General features: G+C 42.8%; 1 protein-coding gene across 1 annotated transcript in view; it reads left to right on the forward strand.

Annotated features, from left to right (window-relative positions):
- The window catches only part of alpk3a (alpha-kinase 3a), a 72,764-nt gene that overhangs the window by 11,243 nt on the left and 39,794 nt on the right, over positions 1-21,727 (forward strand). Inside the window, exons 2-4 of the mRNA XM_041178376.1 lie at positions 1,467-1,588; positions 6,411-6,528; positions 13,108-14,749. Coding sequence (XP_041034310.1) covers positions 1,467-1,588; positions 6,411-6,528; positions 13,108-14,749 — 1,882 coding nt within the window. The remainder of the gene's footprint in view (positions 1-1,466; positions 1,589-6,410; positions 6,529-13,107; positions 14,750-21,727) is intronic.

Here is a 21,727-nt window from a genome sequence, read left to right on the forward strand (position 1 = left end):
TTTAATGAAGGGTTCTGAAACAGGCATTAAGCCCTCTGTATGCTCATGGAAAGGGGCCAATCCCTGACTCAGGTGCAGGGTCTGTGGTCTATGCTCCAACCTTTGTTAGTATGGCACACCTCTAGCAGGGAAATGTATCCTCCTCACTATGTTAGATACCCCATAACAGGTTGCAGCATCAACAGGCTTCCAGATCAATGGGTTTGTGACATTACTGTACTCATTCGGTGGGATTTTCTGGTCCTGTCAGCATCGTCGTGGGTGGGACAGGAAAATTTAGACAGTGACCAAAAATCAATTGGGCGGGATTTTCTGGTTTCACCTGCGACTTTTGCCACCGCTGGCTGGACAGTAAAATCCCGGCTTTTGCATTACCAAAGGTCATATTAGCTTGATTAAGGTAAATGGGGCAATGCCTTTTAAAAAAGCAGACTCAGGAATGTTACAGCATGAAGGTGTGGATTATTTTATCATTGTCAGCTGTAGCTCAGTGGGTACTGCTGTTATCTCTGAATTGTAAGATTTTAAGTTCAAGTCCCACTCCAGGGCCTGAGCACATAAATCAAGGTTGACACTCCAGTGCAGTAATGAGGGAATGCTGCACTCTTGGAAGTGCTGTCGTTTGGATGAGCCGTTAGACTGAGGCATCATCTGCCCCCTCAAGTGGGAGTCACTGATAGGACAATATTTGTTACCCACCCCTAATTGCCCTTGAGAAGGTGGCGGTGAGCCGCCTTCCTGAACCGCTGCAGTCCATGCGATGTAGGTACACCCACAGTGCTGTTAGGAAGGGAGTTCTAGGATTTTGACCCAACAACAGTGAAGGAACGGAGATACGTTTCCAAATCAGGAAAGCGCACGACTTGGAGGGGAACTTGCACGTGGTGGTGTTCCCATTCCTCTGCTGCCCGTGTCCACCTAGGTCTCAGGTTTGGCAGATGCTGTTGAAGAAGTCTTGGTGAGTTGCTGCAGTGCATCTTGTAGATGGTATAGACTGCTGTCACTGTGCACTGATGATGGAGGGAGTGAACATTTAAGGTGGTGGATGGGGTGCCAATCAAACAGGCTGCTTTGTCCTGGATGGTGCCAAGCTTCTAGAACCTGTCAATGGTGGGAACTGTAGAACTCTTGTTATGATTTTTACTGACAAAGGAAATGTTTTTATGATTCAATTGAAACCTCACCTTAGCAGGATTGACCTTGCATATATAGATCAATGTAAAAACAGTGGCAAAATGATGCATTTTTATTTGTGAATTCTGTGTTGCTGAAAAAAGAGACATGCTGTCCAAGATTTTCATCTTGCATTCATCAGGACAGATGCAAGAATGCCAAATTTCAAAGGGAACAACAATTTATACTGCATGAAAAAATTCTGTATTGGATTTTAACTGTATATAGGGTTAAAATTGGGTTTTACCCTGAAATTTGTAAAGAATATCTTAAGCATTATCTTTTCTTTGTAGGCAAACGTTTTGTAACATCATTGCTCAGATAACCGAAGAGACCCAACCAGGTTTTGAAACCACACTTAAATCCTACGCAATATCTGAGAATACCGATGTCAAGTTTACCTGCATTGTGACAGGTAACTCAGTTATTTTCTTCAATGTGGGCATGTGGTGTGACTGTTGAATGGTTTTGTGTGTCAAGTTTATTTTTATGACTAAAACATTATTCATGTAGCTTGTGTAATGTTGGACACACAATTAGGAGCAACAAGCTTGATGCTAGTTTTGAGAGCAAAGCCCACCGAAACGGATTCCAAACTTGAATCTTCAGAGGGTACCAGCCTGCAGTATCCAGTAAGGGGACTCTAGTTTGAACCCCAGTTTTGAGCATGCAAAATGGCTAGAATCTCACATTGCTAATCAGGAGATCAAGCTTGAGCTAGTCTGTATAGTTTCGGAGGTAGATCGGTGGAGCATTTGCTTATAACATAGCACTTCAGGGAACTCCCAAGTAACATGCCTGAACTCAAATATCAATCTCTAACATTGCCCGAGAGCTCAGTTTGGCTTTGGCTATTCTACATTTCACTGGAATTGAAAGCTAGTCTCAAGTAATGGTGCCATGAAACTATTATTGATTGTTGCAAAAACCCATCTGGTTCACTAATGTCCTTTAGGGAAGGAAATCCGCCATCCTTACCTGGTCTGGCCTACATGTGACTCCAGACCCACAGCAATTAACTGTCCTCAGACCCACAGCAATTAACTCCCCTCTAAAATGATCTTGCAAGCCACTCATTTGTACCAAACTGTTACAGAAAAGTTGAAACAGGCAGACCAAAGTGGTCCAAGAAAAGAAGGTGTCTCACCACAGAATCACAGAGTGCAGAAGAGGCCCTTCGGTCCATCAAGTCTGCACCAACACATGAGAAACACCTGACCTACCTACCTAATCCCATTTACCAACACTTGGCCTATAGCCTTGAATGTTATGATGTGCCAGGTGCTCATCCAGGTACTTTTTAAAGAATGTGAGGCAACCCGCCTCCACCACCTTCCCAGGCAGCGTATTCCAGACCGTCATGACCCTCTGGGTAAAAAAATTTTTCCTCACATCCCCTCTAAACCTCCTGCCCCTCACCTTGAACTTATGCCCCCTCATGACTGACTCTTCAACTAAGGGGAACAGCTGCTCCCTATCCACCCTGTCCATGCCCCTCATAATCTTGTACACCTCGATCAGGTCGCACCTCAGTCTTCTCCACTCCAACGAAAACAATCCAAGTCTATCCAACCTCTCTTCATAACTTAAATGTTTCATCCCAGGCAACATCCTGGTGAATCTCCTCTGCACTCCTCCAGTGTAATCACATCCTTCCTATAATGTGGCAACCAGAACTGCACATAGTACTCCAGCTGTGGCCTCACTAAGGTTCTATACAACTCTAACATGACCTCTCTGCTTATGTAATCTACGCCTCAATTGATAAAGATAAGTGTCCCATACGCCTTTTTCACCACCCACTAACATGCCCCTCCGCCTTCAGAGATCTATGGACACACATGCCAAGGTCCCTTTGTTCCTCAGAACTTCTTAGTATCATGTCATTTATTGAATACTTCCTTGTCAAATTACTCCTTCCAAAGTGTATCACCTCACACTTTTCAGGGTTAGATTCCATCTGCCACTTATCTGCCCATTTGACCATCCTGTCCATATCTCCCTGTAGCCCAAGACACTCAACCTCACTGTTAACCACCTGGTCAATCTTTGTGTCATCCGTAAACTTACTAATTCTACCCCCCACATTGTCATCTATGTTGTTTATATAAATGACAAATAATAGGGGACCTAGCACAGATCCCTGTGGTACGCCACTGGCCACTGGCTTCCAGTCACTAAAGCATCCTTCCATCATCACCCTCTGTCTCCTAAAGCTAAGCCAATTTTGAATCCACCTTATCAAATTACCCTGTATCCCATGTGCATTTGCCTTCTTTATAAGGTCCCATGCAGGACCTTGTCAAAGGCTTTGCTAAAATCCATATAAACTGCATCAACTGCACTACCCTCATCTACACACCTGTTCACCTCCTCAAAAAATTCAATCAAATTTGTTAGGCAATACCTGCCTCTGACAAAGCCATGCTGACTATCGCTGATCAAACCTTGCCTCTCCAAGTGGAGATAGATTCTCTCCTTCAGAATTTTCTATAATAGTTTCCCTACCACTGGCCTGTAGTTCCCTGGATTATCCCTACAACCCTTCTTAAATAGCGGAACCACATTAGCTGTTCTCCAGTCCTCTGGCACCTCCCCCGTGGCTAGAGAGGAATTAAAAATTTGGGTCAAGCCCCTGCAATCTCCTCTCTTGCCTCCCTCAGCAGTCTGGGACACAAATCATCCGCACCTGGAGATTTGTCCACTTTTAACCCATTTAACGTAATCATGTAAAATGTGTTTTGTTCTTTTGTAAATTCTACTCCCATTTATATTTGGCTATTTTTATTAAGGAGACAGAAGTCCATTCCAGTTAGAAATTTGGAATAAAACAAATCAGTTAACCTCAAAGCTACTGCCACAGTTTATTTCCATGTCAGTGGCTATACAATTGTGCAATACACAGACTAAACTCTGCCTGTCCATTCTTGCTGTACAAAGCTTGCTGTAGAAAATTGTAATAAGAAAGAACTTCCATTTATATAGCGCCTTACACTACGCTAAGACATCCCAAAGCACTTGATAGCCAATGAAACACTTTTAGCCGTGTAGTTGCTGTAACGGTGCTGCAGCTGTACAGAACCTTGGTTAGCCCACACTTGGAATATTGCGTGCAATTCTGGTCGCCACATTACCAGAAAGATATGGAGGCGTTGGAGAGGGTCCAGAGGAGGTTTACCAGGAAATCTCCTGCTCTTCTTTGAAATAGTGCCATGCGATCTCTTACATGTTTGTGAGAGGACTGGCAGGGTTTAACATCTCCTCTAAAAGATACTTCCAACAGTGCTGCTTACATTATGTCCTTCATCTCTGATGTGAATCTACAACCCTCTAACTTATAGAGACAAGAAAGCTGCCACTGACCTGACACCTATGTATCATAGGATCAATGTATGGGTTAAGAATGGGTTTATTCAGTGATTAATCTCAGTATATTATCTTGCAAAGTACAGTAGAAGCTCTTAAGTAGATGACTGATGAAATGGCAATTTGTTGCAACAATTTGATGATGATCTGCTGTACTGTTTGTTTCTGGAATGTTGCTGTTTCAAACATGGGCATTATTCTGGGATTGGACTTGTTTCAAGTGGAGCAAATGATCAGCTCTGGAATGTTCACAAAAGTGGACTGTATCTATTGATCCCAGAAGTCTACGAGCAATATTTGAGACCGAGAAATTAGTAAGAGCAAAAATGCAGCTCTGACAAACAGCTGAACCTGTTTTTGAGACTCTGTTATGTCCCCAGTCTCAGCTTACAGTTTTGTAATGGTAAAAATGGTATTTACATATCGGCTCCATTTTATTTTTGTAACACACCATATGACTTGCATGCACAGGGAAGAAACATGTAGAGACATGTGAGCTGATGCAAGCTGTTGTTGTAAGATCACATGAATGTTCTCCACACAGAAGGTGCTGTCCTCCTGTCATAGCTGTCAGACTTCTGTCAGAAGTCCCCAGTTACAGAACCTTTTAGCAATGTGCATGTCAGAGAAAAGAACTTGTCAGTGCGATAAACCAGACCCCGTGAAGTCAAACGCAACATGCTAGAGGAAAATTCATTCCTGTCTGACCATTTCATATTTTTCATTCGTCTCAATGTTGTGCAATCACACAGCACTGAAGGAGGCTATTCAGTCCATGGTACTAGTGTCAGCTCTTTGAAAGAACTATCCAATGCATCGCACTCTCCTGCTCTCTCTCTATAACCCTGTCCATGCAGAGGACACTCAGGATAACTCTCATGACACCGCTGCCAGTTCTTTTTTTACTTAAAACCAGACTGATTGGGGAAGTGTGTGAAGAGTACATCCAATCCACTGATTAATGATTTATATTACCCACACCCTCCACCCTCCCAGTGGGTTTACATCTGGCAGTCCACTCATGTTCTAGTGCTCTGTAGGGCAGCGTTTCCTGTTCGCTGAGCTATCAGATCGACTGTGCAATGAGTACAGGAAAATCAGATTTGGCAGAGTGCTCACCATCTTGGAGCCACTGATGTTCCATCCAATGAAATTAACAAATGAAAAATCAGGCAGGCTCCCTCCCTGATAGGGCTTGTCCTGTTGGATTTTCCTGTGTTTACTGTATTAGTAAGGGTTCCCCTTTAATACTTTCCCTGATAACTGTGAAATGATCAAGAAGGATTGACTAACCTTTGGTTGACATCAATAATAAGTGTCAACCATGGCTCAGTGATTAACACTCCTGCCTCTTAGTCAGAATATGCTGGGTTCAAGCCCCCTCCAAAGACTTGAACACATAAATCAAGCTGACAATCCAGTGCAGTACTGAGGGAGTGCCACACTGTCATGTTCCATCTTTTGATGAGGTAGTAAACCGAAGCCCCATCTGCTCTGTCAGGAGGATGTAGAAGATCCCATAGCACTATTTCAATGAAGAATGTCCAAGTTCTCCCAACATCCTGGCCACTCCCTGGCCTTCAACTGACTCCTTTAAAAAGACAGAGATAATCTGGTTATTATTCTGTTATTGTTTGTAAAGATCTTGTTGTGCATAATTAAGATGCTGCATTTTCTACATTACAACAATTGAGTACATTTCAAAAATCCTCCTTTGGCAATATAAGACAAGCAGTGGAAGAGAACGCATGGTCCTATGTATTTTTGTGCATGTTTATTTTCTCCACTATGTTGTCTCCCAGGCTGGAACACAATATGTCTGGGAATATTTATATGGCACAGGGACTGACTTGAATGTATTCTATTATTAGGTCACCCAGCACCAGAGCTCACATGGTACAAGGATGACAAGGAGATGGACCGATACTGTGGCCTACCCAAATATAAAATTGTCCGCTACGGAAAGAAGCACTCACTTCACCTGTACAAGTAAGTGGCAGAGGGCAATGGAGATGGTGGCACAGTAGTAATGTCACTGGACACAGACACCCTGCCCTTGTAGAGCACAGGTCCAAATCCCACCATGGCATCTGGCGGAATTTGAATCCAAATTAATAAAATCTGGAATTGAAAGTTAGGTCAGGGTTTTCTGGCCCTGTCGTGGCGGGACCCATCACAGGAGATTCAGCAGCCCAGCCAGCCCAGCGTGATTGGATGGTCCTGGTGATGGGTGGGGCCAGAAAATCCTGCTCCTAGTGTCAGCAATTGTGATAACTATGACCCAATTGTCATAAAAATCCATCTGGTTCACTAATGTCCCTTTAGGGAAGGAAATCTTCCACTCTTACCTTGTGTGGCCTACATGTGACTCCAGACCCACAGCAATGTGGTTGATTCTGTCCCCTGAAATGGCCTAGCATGCCACTCATTTCAAGGGAAATTAGGGATGTACAATAAAATGTTGGCCTTACATCCCATCTAGGAATAAACTTTAAAAATCCCTGAAATGGAAAAGGAGGCAAGGAGGCTATATAGAATGTACAGTGCAGAAACAGGCTATTTTGCCTCACTGGTGCTCATGCTCCACATGAGGCTTCTCCTGGCTTAATCAACCCTATGAACACACCCTTCTATTCCTTTCCCCCCGCCTCATGTACTTGCCCACCTGCCTTTAAATGCAGCTTTCTATTCACCTTGTGGTAGTAAGTTTCACATTCTCACCATGCACCGGAGAAGAAGTTATAGGATTTCCCTATAAAATTTTTTAGCGACGACCTTGCATTTATGGCCTGCGGACCTTTGCTCTGCCATGTTTTCGCCACTTGGAGCATGGTGCAGTACCGTGGGCCCGTGCACCTCTCTCCAGCCATCAGCAATGCTACTTTAGTTGGTCAGTAGGTGGAAGAGAAAGTGACATCTTGTTTGCTCTTTTCCATCAGTCACGATGGGCCAGATTTCTTCTTAGTGCATTATTCTCACTCCAATATTTGCTAACTTCACATGGGGGAATGTGCTTTGTTGTACTAGTGTGCTGTACTTCTCTGCTACCCAAAGAGGACCTTGAAATCAACTCAATAGATTGTTTTTAGAGGCTAGAGTGCCACCTATGGTGTATGTAAGAGTATTGTTTCAGCCCTAAACCCATTGATTGCAATATATCAATGAATTGTATCTTGAATACATCATCACCATGCTAGTGTTTGTGCTCCTGTAGTGAACGATGTCTGTAATAGGAGATGGAATTGTTTAATGTAGAGTAAATGCCAGCCTGCTTCATCCTAAACACCTCTGAATCAGATACAGCATTGGGCGGTTACCTTAGTTTAATTGGTGATTTATCCTTTAGTCTACCCCACTGAGTTATATCATGGATTAAGTCACTCTGGATTTACCACCTCCAACTAGCCAGTCCACTAGGTAGGTAGGACACTTTGTCCTATGTTTCTTGTGACCACCCTTCCCTAAACTCCAGAAGTCAAGGCTGAAATAATCGCTAAACAGATATCAACATTAGATTATACAGAGCTATTCCAATAGCTGGATACATCTCTCACTCCTGCAAGCAGTGTGAATGTCTTCAAAAAATATATGCTGCGTACAAAGTTTTGAAAAATCAATAGGAAAATGTAACCAAAGCTTCCTCTACCAAGTGCACTCACACAGTCCCAGATTAGATACAGCATTGATTAGACAGAGTGAAGCTCTTTTTACTCTGCGCTGTGAGGCAGTCTAGGTGAAATAGGGTACAGACATCTCAAACCTCTGCTTCTCTGCCCATCAGGCATTCCACAGTGAGGTTGATTGACAGATACAACTCCTGACAGTACCCAGCACACACTCCTGAATCATGTACAGTACGTGAGCAGAACTCCCTCAGTAGCACTGTGATACTGCCTCACATTTTGCTGCACTCATCCTTTTTAACCTTTCACTGGTACAAACATTAATTTGTTTTGAAGAAACTACAATCAAGGAGGCAGTGAATCCCACACCATGGCAGTCTTCCTTTTTTATTTGATCAATATTCAATCCAAGCAAGCTAACAGTGAGTGAGCGGATTTCAGTGGGAGAATAGTAACATTAAGAAAAGCCTTATTAAAATTTAATGTAAAATGCATTTAGCCTGTGTTTGCTCTGATCGAATTATACTGTCCATAGTGGAGAAAGCTAAGAGTAGATTTAATAGAGTTGTTTAAAAAGAAGAGGAATTTGGATAGAATAATTAAGAGAAACCACCCTCAATGGGTGTACAAAATTATGAGGGGAATAGATAGAGTGGACAGGATAAAATTGTTTCCCTTGGAGAATTCTAGAACCAGGGGACATAGATTCAAAATAAGTGGCAGAAGGTTTAGGGGGGACATGAGGAAGAACTTTTTTACGCAGAGGGTGGTGGGTGCCTGGAATTCGCTGCCCAAGTTGGTGGTAGAGGCAGAAACTCTAAACTCTTTTAAAAAGTACCTGGATCTGCACCTTAAGTGCTGTAAGCTGCAGGGCTATGGGCTGGGTGCAGGAAGGTGGGGTTAGAAAGGGCACCTGGGTGTCCTCGGGCTGGCATGGACAAGATGGGCTGAATGGCCTCCTTCTGTGCTGTAATTTTTCTATGGTTCTGTGGCTGTAGAGTCGATAATCAGAAGTCACAGATTTAAGGTGACTGGTAAAAGAAGCAGAGGTGAAATGAGAAAAAATTTCTATTTGCATTGAGTAGTTAGGATTTGGAATGCATTGCCCGATAGGGTGGTGAATACAGATTCAACACTAACTCTTAAAAGGGAACTGGATAAATACTTGATGGAGAAAATATTGCAGGAACGTGGGGATAAGAGTTGGAGAGTGGGGCTAACTGGATTGTTCTTCGAAAAAGCTGGTTCAGACTCAATGGGCCAAATAGTCTCCTTCTCTGATGTACTGTTCTGTGGTTCTATGATTGTCCAATTTCCTGACGCTCAATAGTAAGTGATCACTGTGTATCTGAAGTAATGAATTGTTCATAACTAATGATACATGTGTCAGACCCTGACAGCAGGATGCGGTTAGTCATTCTAAACATTATGAAAAGTAATACATCGTAGTGTTATGATCCCCGTGGGGAACCATAAACCAAAACTACCCAATTTACTGAATGACCCCCAAATGAAGACACTACCAACAAGATTCCACGTTTTGTAGCTTTTGCTTTAACACAAATCAGAACCAATGCAAATTTAACATGAATTAACAGGCAAATGATGCTTCAATAAAAAGATAAATCTCACTTTAAATAGTCGATACAACAGAGATATGTCTTACACAAGCACAATTGCTGGCATCAGTCCGCACAGACATGTGGCACCACGTGCAATTCCAAAGTTCTTTAACTTGGTATGTGGTATGTAGGATCTCTCACTTTCCCTCTCAACCAATTTGGCTCTCGAGTCATGTTCACTGGCAGCTGTATTCCACCCAGGGGCCCTGGAGACGTTCATCACCTGAGCAGTGTACTCCTCCAGAACCCCCTTTGCAAGTCTTGATGGCACAGATTGCCCTAGACTTCTTTAGCTAGTCCCTTTAATAAACCCTGTTAAATGATCTGGTCAGCTCAGGCAAAATTTAGCAGCAGTAATTCACAATCCCTACTCTAAGCCTATCTTCTGCTTTCTGATTGTTTAAGTTTATTGCACACAAGCGTGCACACACACCCCGCCCCCCCGTGCTTCCGATGATTGGCTCTCTCTCCACCCCCCCAATCGCTTGTGTGTGCCTGGCCACAAGTGTGTGGTCTCTCCTGCTTCCACGTTACAGGTTGCCAGGACACATGGACCAGTATTTCTTAGTGTTCAAGAAAATAACAATCGATCCTTTTAAAATTGATGTAAATCCTTAAAGGTCCTTTTCAAACATTCTTAAAAACAATTTCAGATTCCCTAGACATTTTAAAGAAATTACAAATTTTCTTTACTGTACTACTACCAGGTTAAAGATCATTGCAGTAGGGTGTGACTTTCAGGCAGTAATCTAAAAACCAGGATTCAGATGGTGTTTATAATCCATTTAAACTTTGTGGTCATGGATTATGATCTGATTTCTGTGCCTCATTCTAGGTTACATTATAGCCTGTAACTTACTCCCTGTATGCATTACTGTATGTGGAATCATAAAGTTGTAGAATTATAGAAAGAGGCCATTCAGCCCCTTCTGTCATTGCTGGCTCTCTGCAAATGCAACCCTGCTAATCCCAGTTAGAATAATCAAAGCCCCATTAGAATAGTTGATAATTGTGTATATTTAATTACCATCCAAATTTCTCAATTATGTACAGCCTTGTAATCCAAGTATCTATTACTTGGTCATTATATAAACTACCTAGTTACCTTGATTAGATTATAGGTTATTAATTCATCTCAGGAATCTATTATATAACCTTATGATCATTTTGAGGGATTAGTTGATTTGTATTTTAAAGTTGGAGGAGTCAGAAGGTTGCAATTGAGGGGAAATTCTTTCATTTTCAGTCTCCTTGTTTAATCAATTTGTAATCAAGCACATCCTCAATTTAATCTTATTGCATGGCCATGGTGATAGGAATTTACAGCACAGAAACAGGCCATTTGGCCCAAGAGGTATATGTTTCTGTTCTACACAAGTCTCCCCCACCTTACTGTTAAATGGATCCAGATGGTGAAGTGCAATGATAGTAGGTTTATTCACAAGATGCAACCTTACAGATCTCTGCCTCCTAACTATTATCCCAGCACCCCAGCTGGCTCTCTTTATATGTGATCCCAGTCCTTAAACAATGCCCATCACCTGTATATCTTTAAAAACATAATCAACAAACAATTAACACTTGATCTCAACCTATCATCATGTATTTCTGCTGCTTTCTCCCTTATGAATTTGCCTAACTTCTGCTTGAAGGCATTTATGCCAATTTTATACTGCCTAATTCTACAGTTATTGTCTCGGGAGAGCTATCTTTGCACACCCTTTACTTTTTGTTGGGTGCTCCTCTCATTAAGATATACAGAGATCCATTGAATAACATGGGGATCTGTTCCTTCTATGTATTTTAATGAAATGCTCCGGTAAACTGATGGCAAGTTTCTGGACTCACGTTTTTGTGCTACATCACGCTATTGGTTCCCTCAACATTTTGTTGTCTGCAGAATAATAGGAACTTCATAGAGAAGCTGTTTTGAAATAAAAAAAGTTAGAAATAAAAGATATGGAAATAAATATAAATTCTCGCATTGTTCCAGGTTAGTAAAATGTTTGAAAATTGATTTTTTCCAAACTTTTTTCTTTCAAAAATCAGAATTTACCTGTTCCTTGCAGATTCTGAGAAGCGTTTGCATCTTTAATGCCATCATCTGAGTTAGATGGTGATATGTCACAATTATGTCACTCATTATAGAGTGTTTACAGCACAGACATAGGCCATTTCTCCCAACAGGTCTATTCTGGTGGTTATGCTCCTTGCAAGCCTGCTCTCATCCTTCTCGTCTAACCCCATCAATGTATCCGTGTATTCCTTTCTCCCTCATCTTCTCATTTAGCTTTCCTTGAATGCATCTATGCTCTTCAACTCAACCACTCCATATGGTTGCAAGTTCCACATTCAAATTGCTCTCTAGGTAAAGAATTTTCTCCTGAATTCCCTATTGGATTTATTAGTAATTATCCTAGTGAAAAGAGCTTCAGCCTGTTTAGTCTTTCCTAATAGTTCTAATCCCTCTCTTTTAGTATCATACTTGTAAATCTTTCTTGTACCTTCTCCAGTGTCTCTATATTATTTTTATAATATGGAGGCCAGAGCGCCAAGTGTGATAGAATGAAAGTGAAAAAATGTTCTCTGTGTCTGCTCTATCAAGCCCTTTCGTTATCTTAACGGCATCTATTAGATAACCCCTAAGTCTTACATTAACTATGAAGGCAACGACCAAATGGCTTTCACCCATATCTCATCCAGGTTCCCTGATTAAAGCTGTTTAGAGTATTATGTTCAGTTCTGGGCACTGTACCCTATGTAAGATTGGCTACAGAGAAAGTGCAATACAAATTCATCAGAATGATACCAGGGTGAAAAGGGCACATTGCATAGACTAGGCTTGAATACCCTTGAATATGGAAGATTAGGGGTTGATCGAATTGAGGCGTTTAAGATGATTAGAGGACTAGATAGAAAGAAACTACTCCCTCTGTTAGGAGAGTGCAGAACAAGCACCTAACTTTAATGCTAGAGCTAGGCTGTACAGGGAAGCACTATATCAAATCTGGAACACTCTTCCCCAAAAGGCTGTTGAGGCTGTGGGGCTATTGAAAATTTCAGGGGTATTAATGAACAAATGGAGGTAGATGGAGTTAAGATACGTGACCTAAGTGATTAGCAGTACAGGCTCAAGGGGCCGAATGGCTGTTCCTGTTCCTATGTTTCTTCACTGACCTATCTACCAGAGTGACCACCCCCACTTTATCTGATATTTCCCCACATCAATGCACATTTCAGTATCTCAGGGCACCGAGCATTTTCTTGACCAATTTCAGAGATTAGCGAAACTGCTTGTAACCAGGAAACGTTTATACCAACAGGTGTACAGAAGACGATGCAGCCATTTACCAAGCTTCTGCCAGGAACAATAAAGGGATTGTGTCCTGTTCTGGCACACTGGAGGTTGGCACCATGACCGAGTACAAGATTCATCAGCGATGGTTTGCCAGGCTCAAACAGAAAGCGGAGATCAAAAGGCGTGAATTGGAGGAGACACGGATTAGGGGAAAGGAGAACATGGCTCACACAGCCAACACTCAACACCAAAATCTCCTGAGGACTGTGAGTCCAGAGAGGGTCCAGCGGAAACGCAAGTCACAGAGCGAGGCCAATGCAAACTTACCCGACTCTTTGACCGATAAAGATGATGTGGTCAAAGTGCGCATCCCTGATCCTGAGGCAGTGTCACACAAGAACATGGCGGGTATGCCAAGCACTGATACAATGAGCAAACCGACTGCATCAGCATCTGAGGTTCAAAATGGCTACTTGATGGGTTCCCAAGGGGCCCAACCTGTCGCGGTCAAAGATGGAAAACCACCAGTGAATAATTCACTGGAGGATCTGGTTGAAAATGGCATTTCGTTAATTGATTATCTCTACCAAACAACTGAGCTTGTTAGGTCACAACCCACAGGGAAGGAGTTTGCAGCAAGTAAGAAGAAGAGGAAGCTTTCGAAAGAAGAGAGTGAACTATCAGTGAGAAAAGCTGAGGAGAGCTCACAGGGTGATGAAAGTGTACTAAACGATATCGATAGGAACAAGTACGCTGGCACTTTATCACAGTGCTTCCCTGATACTTTGAGGGAAAACATGAAATGTGGAGATCCTCAACCTGTTAAGTCTGGAGATTACATGAAGATTGATGAGCAGGCATCATCAATGATGTTAGGACAGAGGCAACACTCAGCAGTGCCTTCAAGTCCTAAAGGTGTATTCCCTGGGAAGGAAAAGGACCTAATGTCAATAGATTGCCAGTCACCCAAGGTCACAGAACCTGAAGTGACTAAGTTCACAAATGAGTCATCTGTTGATCAAGAGCCAGTGTATTCTAGTCTCCAAACTCCTGTCAAAGATACTTATTTCTCTATGAAAGATATGTTCTTTGAAACTGTTCAGGAACCTGAGAAGCATAGGCAGCTACACTTACCTCAAGCTATGGAGACTAACGACCAGGCTAACTCCCAGGATCATGCTAACCAACAGGAGGCAAGTTCAGCTGAGAGCATTAATGTGCCATACTTAATGGATGTGATACCGAGATGTGAGCCTAAACAAGCCAAGGCATCTGAGGATCTGCAAAATATGGGAACAAACATGCCCGAGATGGACATTGCAATGCCCTGTGACCACTCAGAAATTCAAAATAAAGGCACATTTGACAATAACATAACCAGCAATATTCCGCAGTACTCTGAAGTAAGAGGGTCTAGCATTGAGCCTTTGGAGTGTGGTGTAAATTCCGTGGATGTGTCTGATAAAGCAGTTCAAGAAGATTTTAGTCCCCCTCTCTGTGCTTTGGATGCGATGCCACAATCTGCACTCCAGCCCTTGTGCATGTTGGCAGACATTCAACCTGAAGATGAACCAAATGCTTCACCTCCACCAGTGCAAGTGGACCTTGCAGAAGGGCTGAAACCAGCCTTGCCAACGCAGCAGTTGGCTCAGGAAGTTCTTTCTGAGGTAAGTGCCTTCTTTGTCTGGGATGACCTCATGTAAGATTGTGTTCTAGTTGGGCTAGAGGGTAATGCAAGAGGCACTTCAGGCCTAATTATAGAAGCATTAAGCATGCACTGTTTGACAGGAGTTGAATATGATGACATCTGTTCTGGCCGGTGTTTTTGATAGCAGTGATGGCTCACCTCCAGGATGGGAGGCAAAACCACACGCTCATCTATGTAGCCAACACATGATACCGGTAAGAACACATGTAAGAAGGCACAACTGCCAGGAAAATATCTGTTAATTAGAGATAAAGTAGACCCTCTCTTTAACACTTTCTTTTGGAACCTATGCAAAAAGATATCGTTTGCGGAGTTGCAATGCAGCAAAGGGGTTTTAAATGATTTCTCAGGTACTGGGAGAGAAATAAATAAATTAGCTGTGGTTGTACTTTTTCTATTTTATAAAAGGAATCATGTTCCTGTAGCTGAAGGTAAAGTGCAAGTTGTCGATAAAGAATGGTGACAGCCCCTGTGTTCAGATGTCAGCAATATGAGAACATCAGAATGAGGTTCTTTCTCCTTTACTGATCTATTTAAAGGGTCCATCAGCTCTGAAGAAAAGATGGAAAGATGAAGCAAAAACAAAAATACCTGGAAAAACTCAGCAGGCCTGGCAGCATCTGTGGAGAGAAACACAGTTAACGCTTCGAGTCCGTATGACTCCTAATCAGAACTAAGAAATATAGAAATGATGTGGAACATAAGCTGGTTGAAGGGGGGTGCGACAGGTAGAGTTGGATAGAGGGCCAGTGATAGGTGGAGGCAAAGAAGAGATTGACAAAGATGTCATAGACAAAAGGACAAAGGGGTGTTGACGGTAGTGATATTAGCTGAGGAATGTGCCAATGATGACATTAAGGGTAGAAAACAGGATGAGCAAGTGACAGATAGCCCTAGTGGGGTTGGGGTGAGGGGAAGGGATCGAAATAGGCTAAAAGGTAGAGATAAAACAATGGATGGAAATACGTTTAAAAATAAAGGAAATAGGTGGGAAAAGAAAAATTTATATATAAAAAATATATATATTTTAAAAATTATAAATTATTAGAGAACGGGGGATCAGAAAGGGGGTGGGGATGGAGGAGTGAGTTCATGATCTAAAGTTGTTGAACTCAATATTAAGTCCGTAAGGCTGTAAAGTGCCTAGTCGGAAGATGAGGTGCTGTTCCTCCAGTTTGCGTTGAGCTTCACTGGAACATTGCAGCAGGCCAAGGATGGACATGTGGGCATGAGAGCAGGGTGGTGTGTTGAAATGGCAAGTGACAGGGAGGTCTGGGTCGTGCTTGCGGACAGACCGAAGGTGTTCCGCAAAGCGGTCACCCAGTCTGCGTTTGGTCTCTTCAATGTAGAGGAAACCGCATTGAGAGCAGCGAATGCAGTAGACTAAATTGAGGGACGTGCAAGTGAAATGCTGCTTCACTTGAAAGGCGTGTTTGGGCCCTTGGACAGTGAGGAGGGGGGAAGTAAAGGGGCAGGTGTTACACCTTCTGCGGTTGCATGGGAAGGTGCCGTAAGGTGGGGGTTGAGGGGGTGAAGGAGGAGTGGACCAGGGTGTCCTGGAGGGAACGATCCCTGCGGAATGCCATCGGAGGGGGTGAAGGGAAGATGTGTTTGGTGGTGGCATCATGCTGGAGTTGGCGGAAATGGCGGAGGATGATCCTTTGAATGCAGAAGCTGGTGGGGTGATAAGTGAGGACAAGTGGGACCCTATCATGGTTCTGGGAGGGAGAGGAAGGTGTGAAGGCGGATGTGTGGGAGATGGGCCGGACACGGTTGAGGGCCCTGTCAACCACCGTGCGTGGAAAACCTCGGTTAAGGAAGACATGTCAGAGGAACTGTTTTTGAAAGTGGCATCATCAGAACAGAAAAACAAAACAGGAAAGATGAAAGTTGTTTCCATTTCACAGATGAAGACCCTACCCTGGAAGCAACTTTGCTTTAGTTGTTTAGTATTATAGAACTTGAGCCTTGCTGAAAAAAGACAAGTTGTTGAAGCTTTTTGTCTTGCACTCATCAGGACAGAATTGCAAGAATACCAAATCTCATATGGAATAACACTTTATACTACATGAGAAGAGGGTGCTGATTGTTTGGCAAGTAAACTCTTAATTTGTAGAGGTGTTTCCATGGAGAATGTACCAAGGAACAGTTAACTGCCAAGCTTTTGTTTAAATTCAAACCAGGCAAGTCGACTCTGTTTGGTCAAGGCACTGCCATGGGTAATGAACCAGGGAATAGCTCTTACCCAAGCTTTTGATTAGTTGAAAAAGACACTATGCATTGACATGTTCTTTCTGTTTGCAAAGGATAAGGCTGTGAATGTATGTAGCTTCGTACGAGTAAGTGAGCCACACTGGGAGCCAAACTGATAATCTTAAATTATTTGCTAGTGTATTTCTTAACACAGTCGAGATTGTTCAGCAAGTGTTGTCCAATCATGAGTCACATCTAATGTTAGACACCATGTTCTGAGTTTTGCAAGCACAGGCTGGTTGAGTACAGTCAGTACATTGCCTGTTGTGAGCAGCTGAAGGGATGCACTGTTTAATTTGGTCCATCAGTTGGAGAACATGTCCACGTATTGCACCTCTTTCAACTGAACAAAAGCTTGGGAGGCAGCCATTCCCTGTTTCATTCCCCATGGCAAAGCCTTCACCAATCAGTGTCGAGTTGCCGGTTTGAATTTAAATAAAAGCTTGGCAGTTAATTGTTCCCTGGTGCTTTTTCCGTGGCAATGCCTCTACCAATCAGAGTCCATTTGTCAACCAATCAGCACCCTCTTCTCATGGAGTAAAAATCGTTGTTCCCTTTGAAATTTGGTATTCTTGTGTCTGTTCTGAGGAGTGCAAAACAAAAAGCTTCGACAGCATGTCTCTTTTCTATCAGCAATATTCAGTTTAGCTTTCTTCTCCATAATAGTGTCCCTCCACATGCTGCTAACCTAGTGGAGAAAGGGGCGCTCTTGGTCCAAGCATAGCACTTTGCAGGGAGAGCCAATCAGTCAAACTGAAGGAATTGAAACAGTGCTGTTTGCCAATGGAGATTGAACCAAGTGATGTTCCAGAGCATACATGTATGTGTAATGAAATTGCCCGCCACTTTACCTGAACATTTTATACCTGTTGATGATGATGGTCCAGAATGTTGCTTGAGTGTTGTTTTAATGCATTGAGCCTTGAGTAGCCTTTGTTTGCCGATGGTGACTTCCATTGTATTTCTCACACTCTGTCAATATTGTAAGACAAATCCTGTTTTGAACAATAGGACATGCATTTCAGCTTTTATATTTATGGAAGTGAATACAAAAATTTGAACATTAATTTTCTGTTGTAAATCCAAGGGTGAAGTATGAAATCTGTCACGCTATAAGGACAAGGAGATTACCAGTCTGTGTGAGAACAGAGCCACTAAGAGTTCAGTTAACCGTGGAAGAAATATCAAGTCATAAGAACCTAGAGGTTTGATTGGGATAAAGTGCTTGGAGAATTGATGGATTTATTGGTTCTTCAGTGCTGCGTTGAGGGCATGCTGTATTGTCATTTTAATAATGTGTTGGAAGTCCCATCAACTGCTGTGCCAAATGTAAAATTTTCAGGGCTTGATTCAGAGGAGTCCAATATGCTGGACATAATTCCTACCCTTCATTATTCCCATTAAAAAAACAGGTTCAATATGCCTATTGCTGTTTGTGACATCTTGCTGTGCGCAAATTAGCTGTCACTTTTACCTGAATAACAACAGTTCAAAAGTAATTAATTGGCAGTGCATTGAGTTGTTTTGAGGATGTTGAAGGTACTATATAAATCCAACTTCAATCTTTTTCTTGAGAGCAGCAGGTCAGGATTGACGAGTGTAGTTTGGGGAAGGATGAATATTCTGGAGTTTCACAGGACGACCACTGTAATTTAGGGATCTTTTAAACACACCTTCTTTGGAGAGATTGAACATGTGGGGTACATCCACAATAGGGTATTTGCACACAGTGTGTGAAAGACATGGTCTTAATGGGTGAACAGCTTTTTCTGTTCCATGCATTGTTATGTCCTTGTATATGGAGTTGACAAAATAATCAAAATAATCAAAGGGTCCTTGACTGCTTATATGTTATTTACAATAACTTGCATTTATTTAGCAACTTCAACAGAGTAAACAACCCAAAGAGCTTTACTGATTCAAAATGAGACAAAAATTGACTCTGAGCCAGAGAAGGAGACATTAAGACAAAAGCTTGGTCAGAGACATAGGGCAGAGTCTTGTGGAGATGACAGGGGTATCTGGCCACCAGTTGCAGAGACAACAAGACCCCCGGGTCAGCTCTTTGCAAGAAGGCCCACTGCAACAGTTGACAGGGCAGTATAGGGCCTGCACCTGGGATCAAGGACCCCAGGGATGGAAATCCTGCCCACCGAGAGCTGCCAGCCAATCAGAGGCTGACAGCTCTTCTGTACAAGGAGGTAGTGGCTGCTGCCAGTATACACCCAGCTGAGGCCTAGGATCATCACTGGATCCCAGGCTACAGGTCATTGACAGCGTGGGGTGGGGGTGGCAGGCTGGATGTCATAGGGGAGGGGTGAGGAAGAGGGATCAGCAGAAAAGGCAAGGGGGTAGCTTTCCCCAACCATCCAGTGACCCTTGCCCTGTGCACCCCCACCATCCCACGCCCCCACTTCTCGATGCTGGGTCCCTTGCTCAGGAACTGAGTACCTTTGGATGAGGGACACCTGCCCCCTACCCTCCCCACCATCCCGTCCTGGGAGTCTGTAAGCAAACATGACAGGTTGTTAGTTGTGCCTGCTGCTGGGTTAATAGCAGCAGCACCGGGATGAACCCTTCAGTGGGCATTAATTTCCTCTTAATTAATTAACTTAAAGGCCTGAATTGGCAATGGAATGGTAGGCCACAATCCTCACCCACCACCCTCCTGCCTGATTAAATGCCACCCGCCACCAAACTTACCACAGGGGAGGGCACTTGATTCCACCCATAGGTTTAAAGGAGTGCTTTAAAGGAAGAGAGAGAAATAGAGAGGCAGAGAGGTTTAGGGAGGAAATCCCAGAGTTTAAGGCCCAGTCAGTTAAGGCATGGTTGCCAGATAAAGAAATTTGGGGATACACAAGAGCGCAGAACTGAAGGAGTGCAGAGTGCTTGGAGGGTTGGGGGATGTTGAGATCACAGAGATAGGGAGGGGTGAGGCCACAGGGGGATTTGAAAACAAGGGTGAGAATTTTAAAATGAAGGTGTTGCTGGACCAGGCACCAGCGTAGGTCAGTGAGCACAGGGGTGAATGGGACTTGGTGTGAGGTAGGTTATGGGTGACAAAGTTTTGCTGCTCAATCTGTGGGGGAAGATGGGAGGTCGACCAGGAGATCACAGGAATCATATCTGTATCTGTCACCAGGTATGCTGAGTGCTTTGGAAACGATAAAGCCAGAACTTTCAAACACTGAGATTTAATGAAGAGTCGTTCATCAAGTGTTACAAAGATAGCTGCTCCTGTCAGCCTTACAGATAATGCTGGACTGATATTAAATAATGGATATCACCCTTTTCAACATGAAGCAACTTAGAGATAACAGTTGTCTTTTCAGTCATTTGACAAGCAACTTTGATCAGCAATCATCCAAATATGAATATATTTGCAAGAGCGATGGTCAGAAATAAACTGCAGCTATGAATAGACATTTGTAAGCACTTTGGGATGTCTCTTTCAACTTGCAGGTCTGAAATCAAGGACTAGGCCCTAAAAATAGAGGACAAATGGCCAAAATCAGGAACATTTCATTTCACGAAGAACAGCATCAGGAATTAACAAATGTGATATTTTCTGTAAATAACTTATCTGTGTCTCATCTGTTACACCACACAAAATCTAAACGGCAAGACTTTCAGTTTAGTCATGACCCTGTATGCACTGTTTAGATTATAGGCGAGTGCTCTGATCACTTTTATTTTTCTACATTGAATTGTTTTTCACACTTCTCTAATGGAGAAATTAATAATTTTCTATATTTTAATTTCACACTCTTTAAGTCTTCAGCTCAGCCCATTCAAAATACTATTTTTTTGGATTTGAGAAATGTGACAAAACGATTAATACCGACTTTGTCTCACCAGCTCTGTAACTTTTCAAAGGTTTGATAAGACTGTGTACGTGTTTGACTGAATGTAGAACCATGGATGAACTTCAGCAGCATTTACAGGTCACGTATCCTTTATCCAAAACCCACAGGGCTGATTGCGTTTTGTATCTCAGATAACTTTGGATAACACATATAGGCCTAGGCCTGTTTACATTACAGTGGCTGACGCCTAGGTTAGCTATAGACTAAGGTAAATAAAATGGCTAGAAAAGTAAGGTGTATCACTGAATAATAAAAACAGGGTACCTGTAATAAGTTCCCACCCATGGCACCATTGGCAATTCTGCTTGTAGTAGAGAGTTTTCAAGGTAAACAGTGCAGACAAACAACTGGACTTCCCATGCTGAAGGTCAGGTGTAGTCGGCGAGGTTCATGTTGACTTGGGTCAGAGACTTCCAGTGCTAAAGGTCAATGAAATTCAAAAACAGTGCCGGTTTTGGATATGTCCTGTTTTCAAATTTACGGTAAAGGAGACTTGACCTGTAATTCAGACGCCCAGGGTGATGTCTCACTCAGCGGAATCATTACCAGTAATCCAGAGCCTGGACTAATAATTCAGAGCACTTGGGTTCAGATCTCACCATTGCAGTTTGAAAATTTGAATTCAGTTTAAGGAAAACTCAAAATAAATCTGGAAATGAAAAGCCGGTACCAATAAAGGTCACCATGAAACTATTGTATTGTTGTAAACACCCAAGTAATGCCCTTTTAGAAAGGAAATCTGCCATCTTTACCCTGTCTGGCTTATACATGACTCCAGCTCAAAACTGGGCATCGATGAGGTGCTGTGGGCCATC

The sequence above is a fragment of the Carcharodon carcharias genome, chromosome 32, assembly GCF_017639515.1.
Source record: "Carcharodon carcharias isolate sCarCar2 chromosome 32, sCarCar2.pri, whole genome shotgun sequence".
Lineage (NCBI taxonomy): Eukaryota > Metazoa > Chordata > Chondrichthyes > Lamniformes > Lamnidae > Carcharodon > Carcharodon carcharias.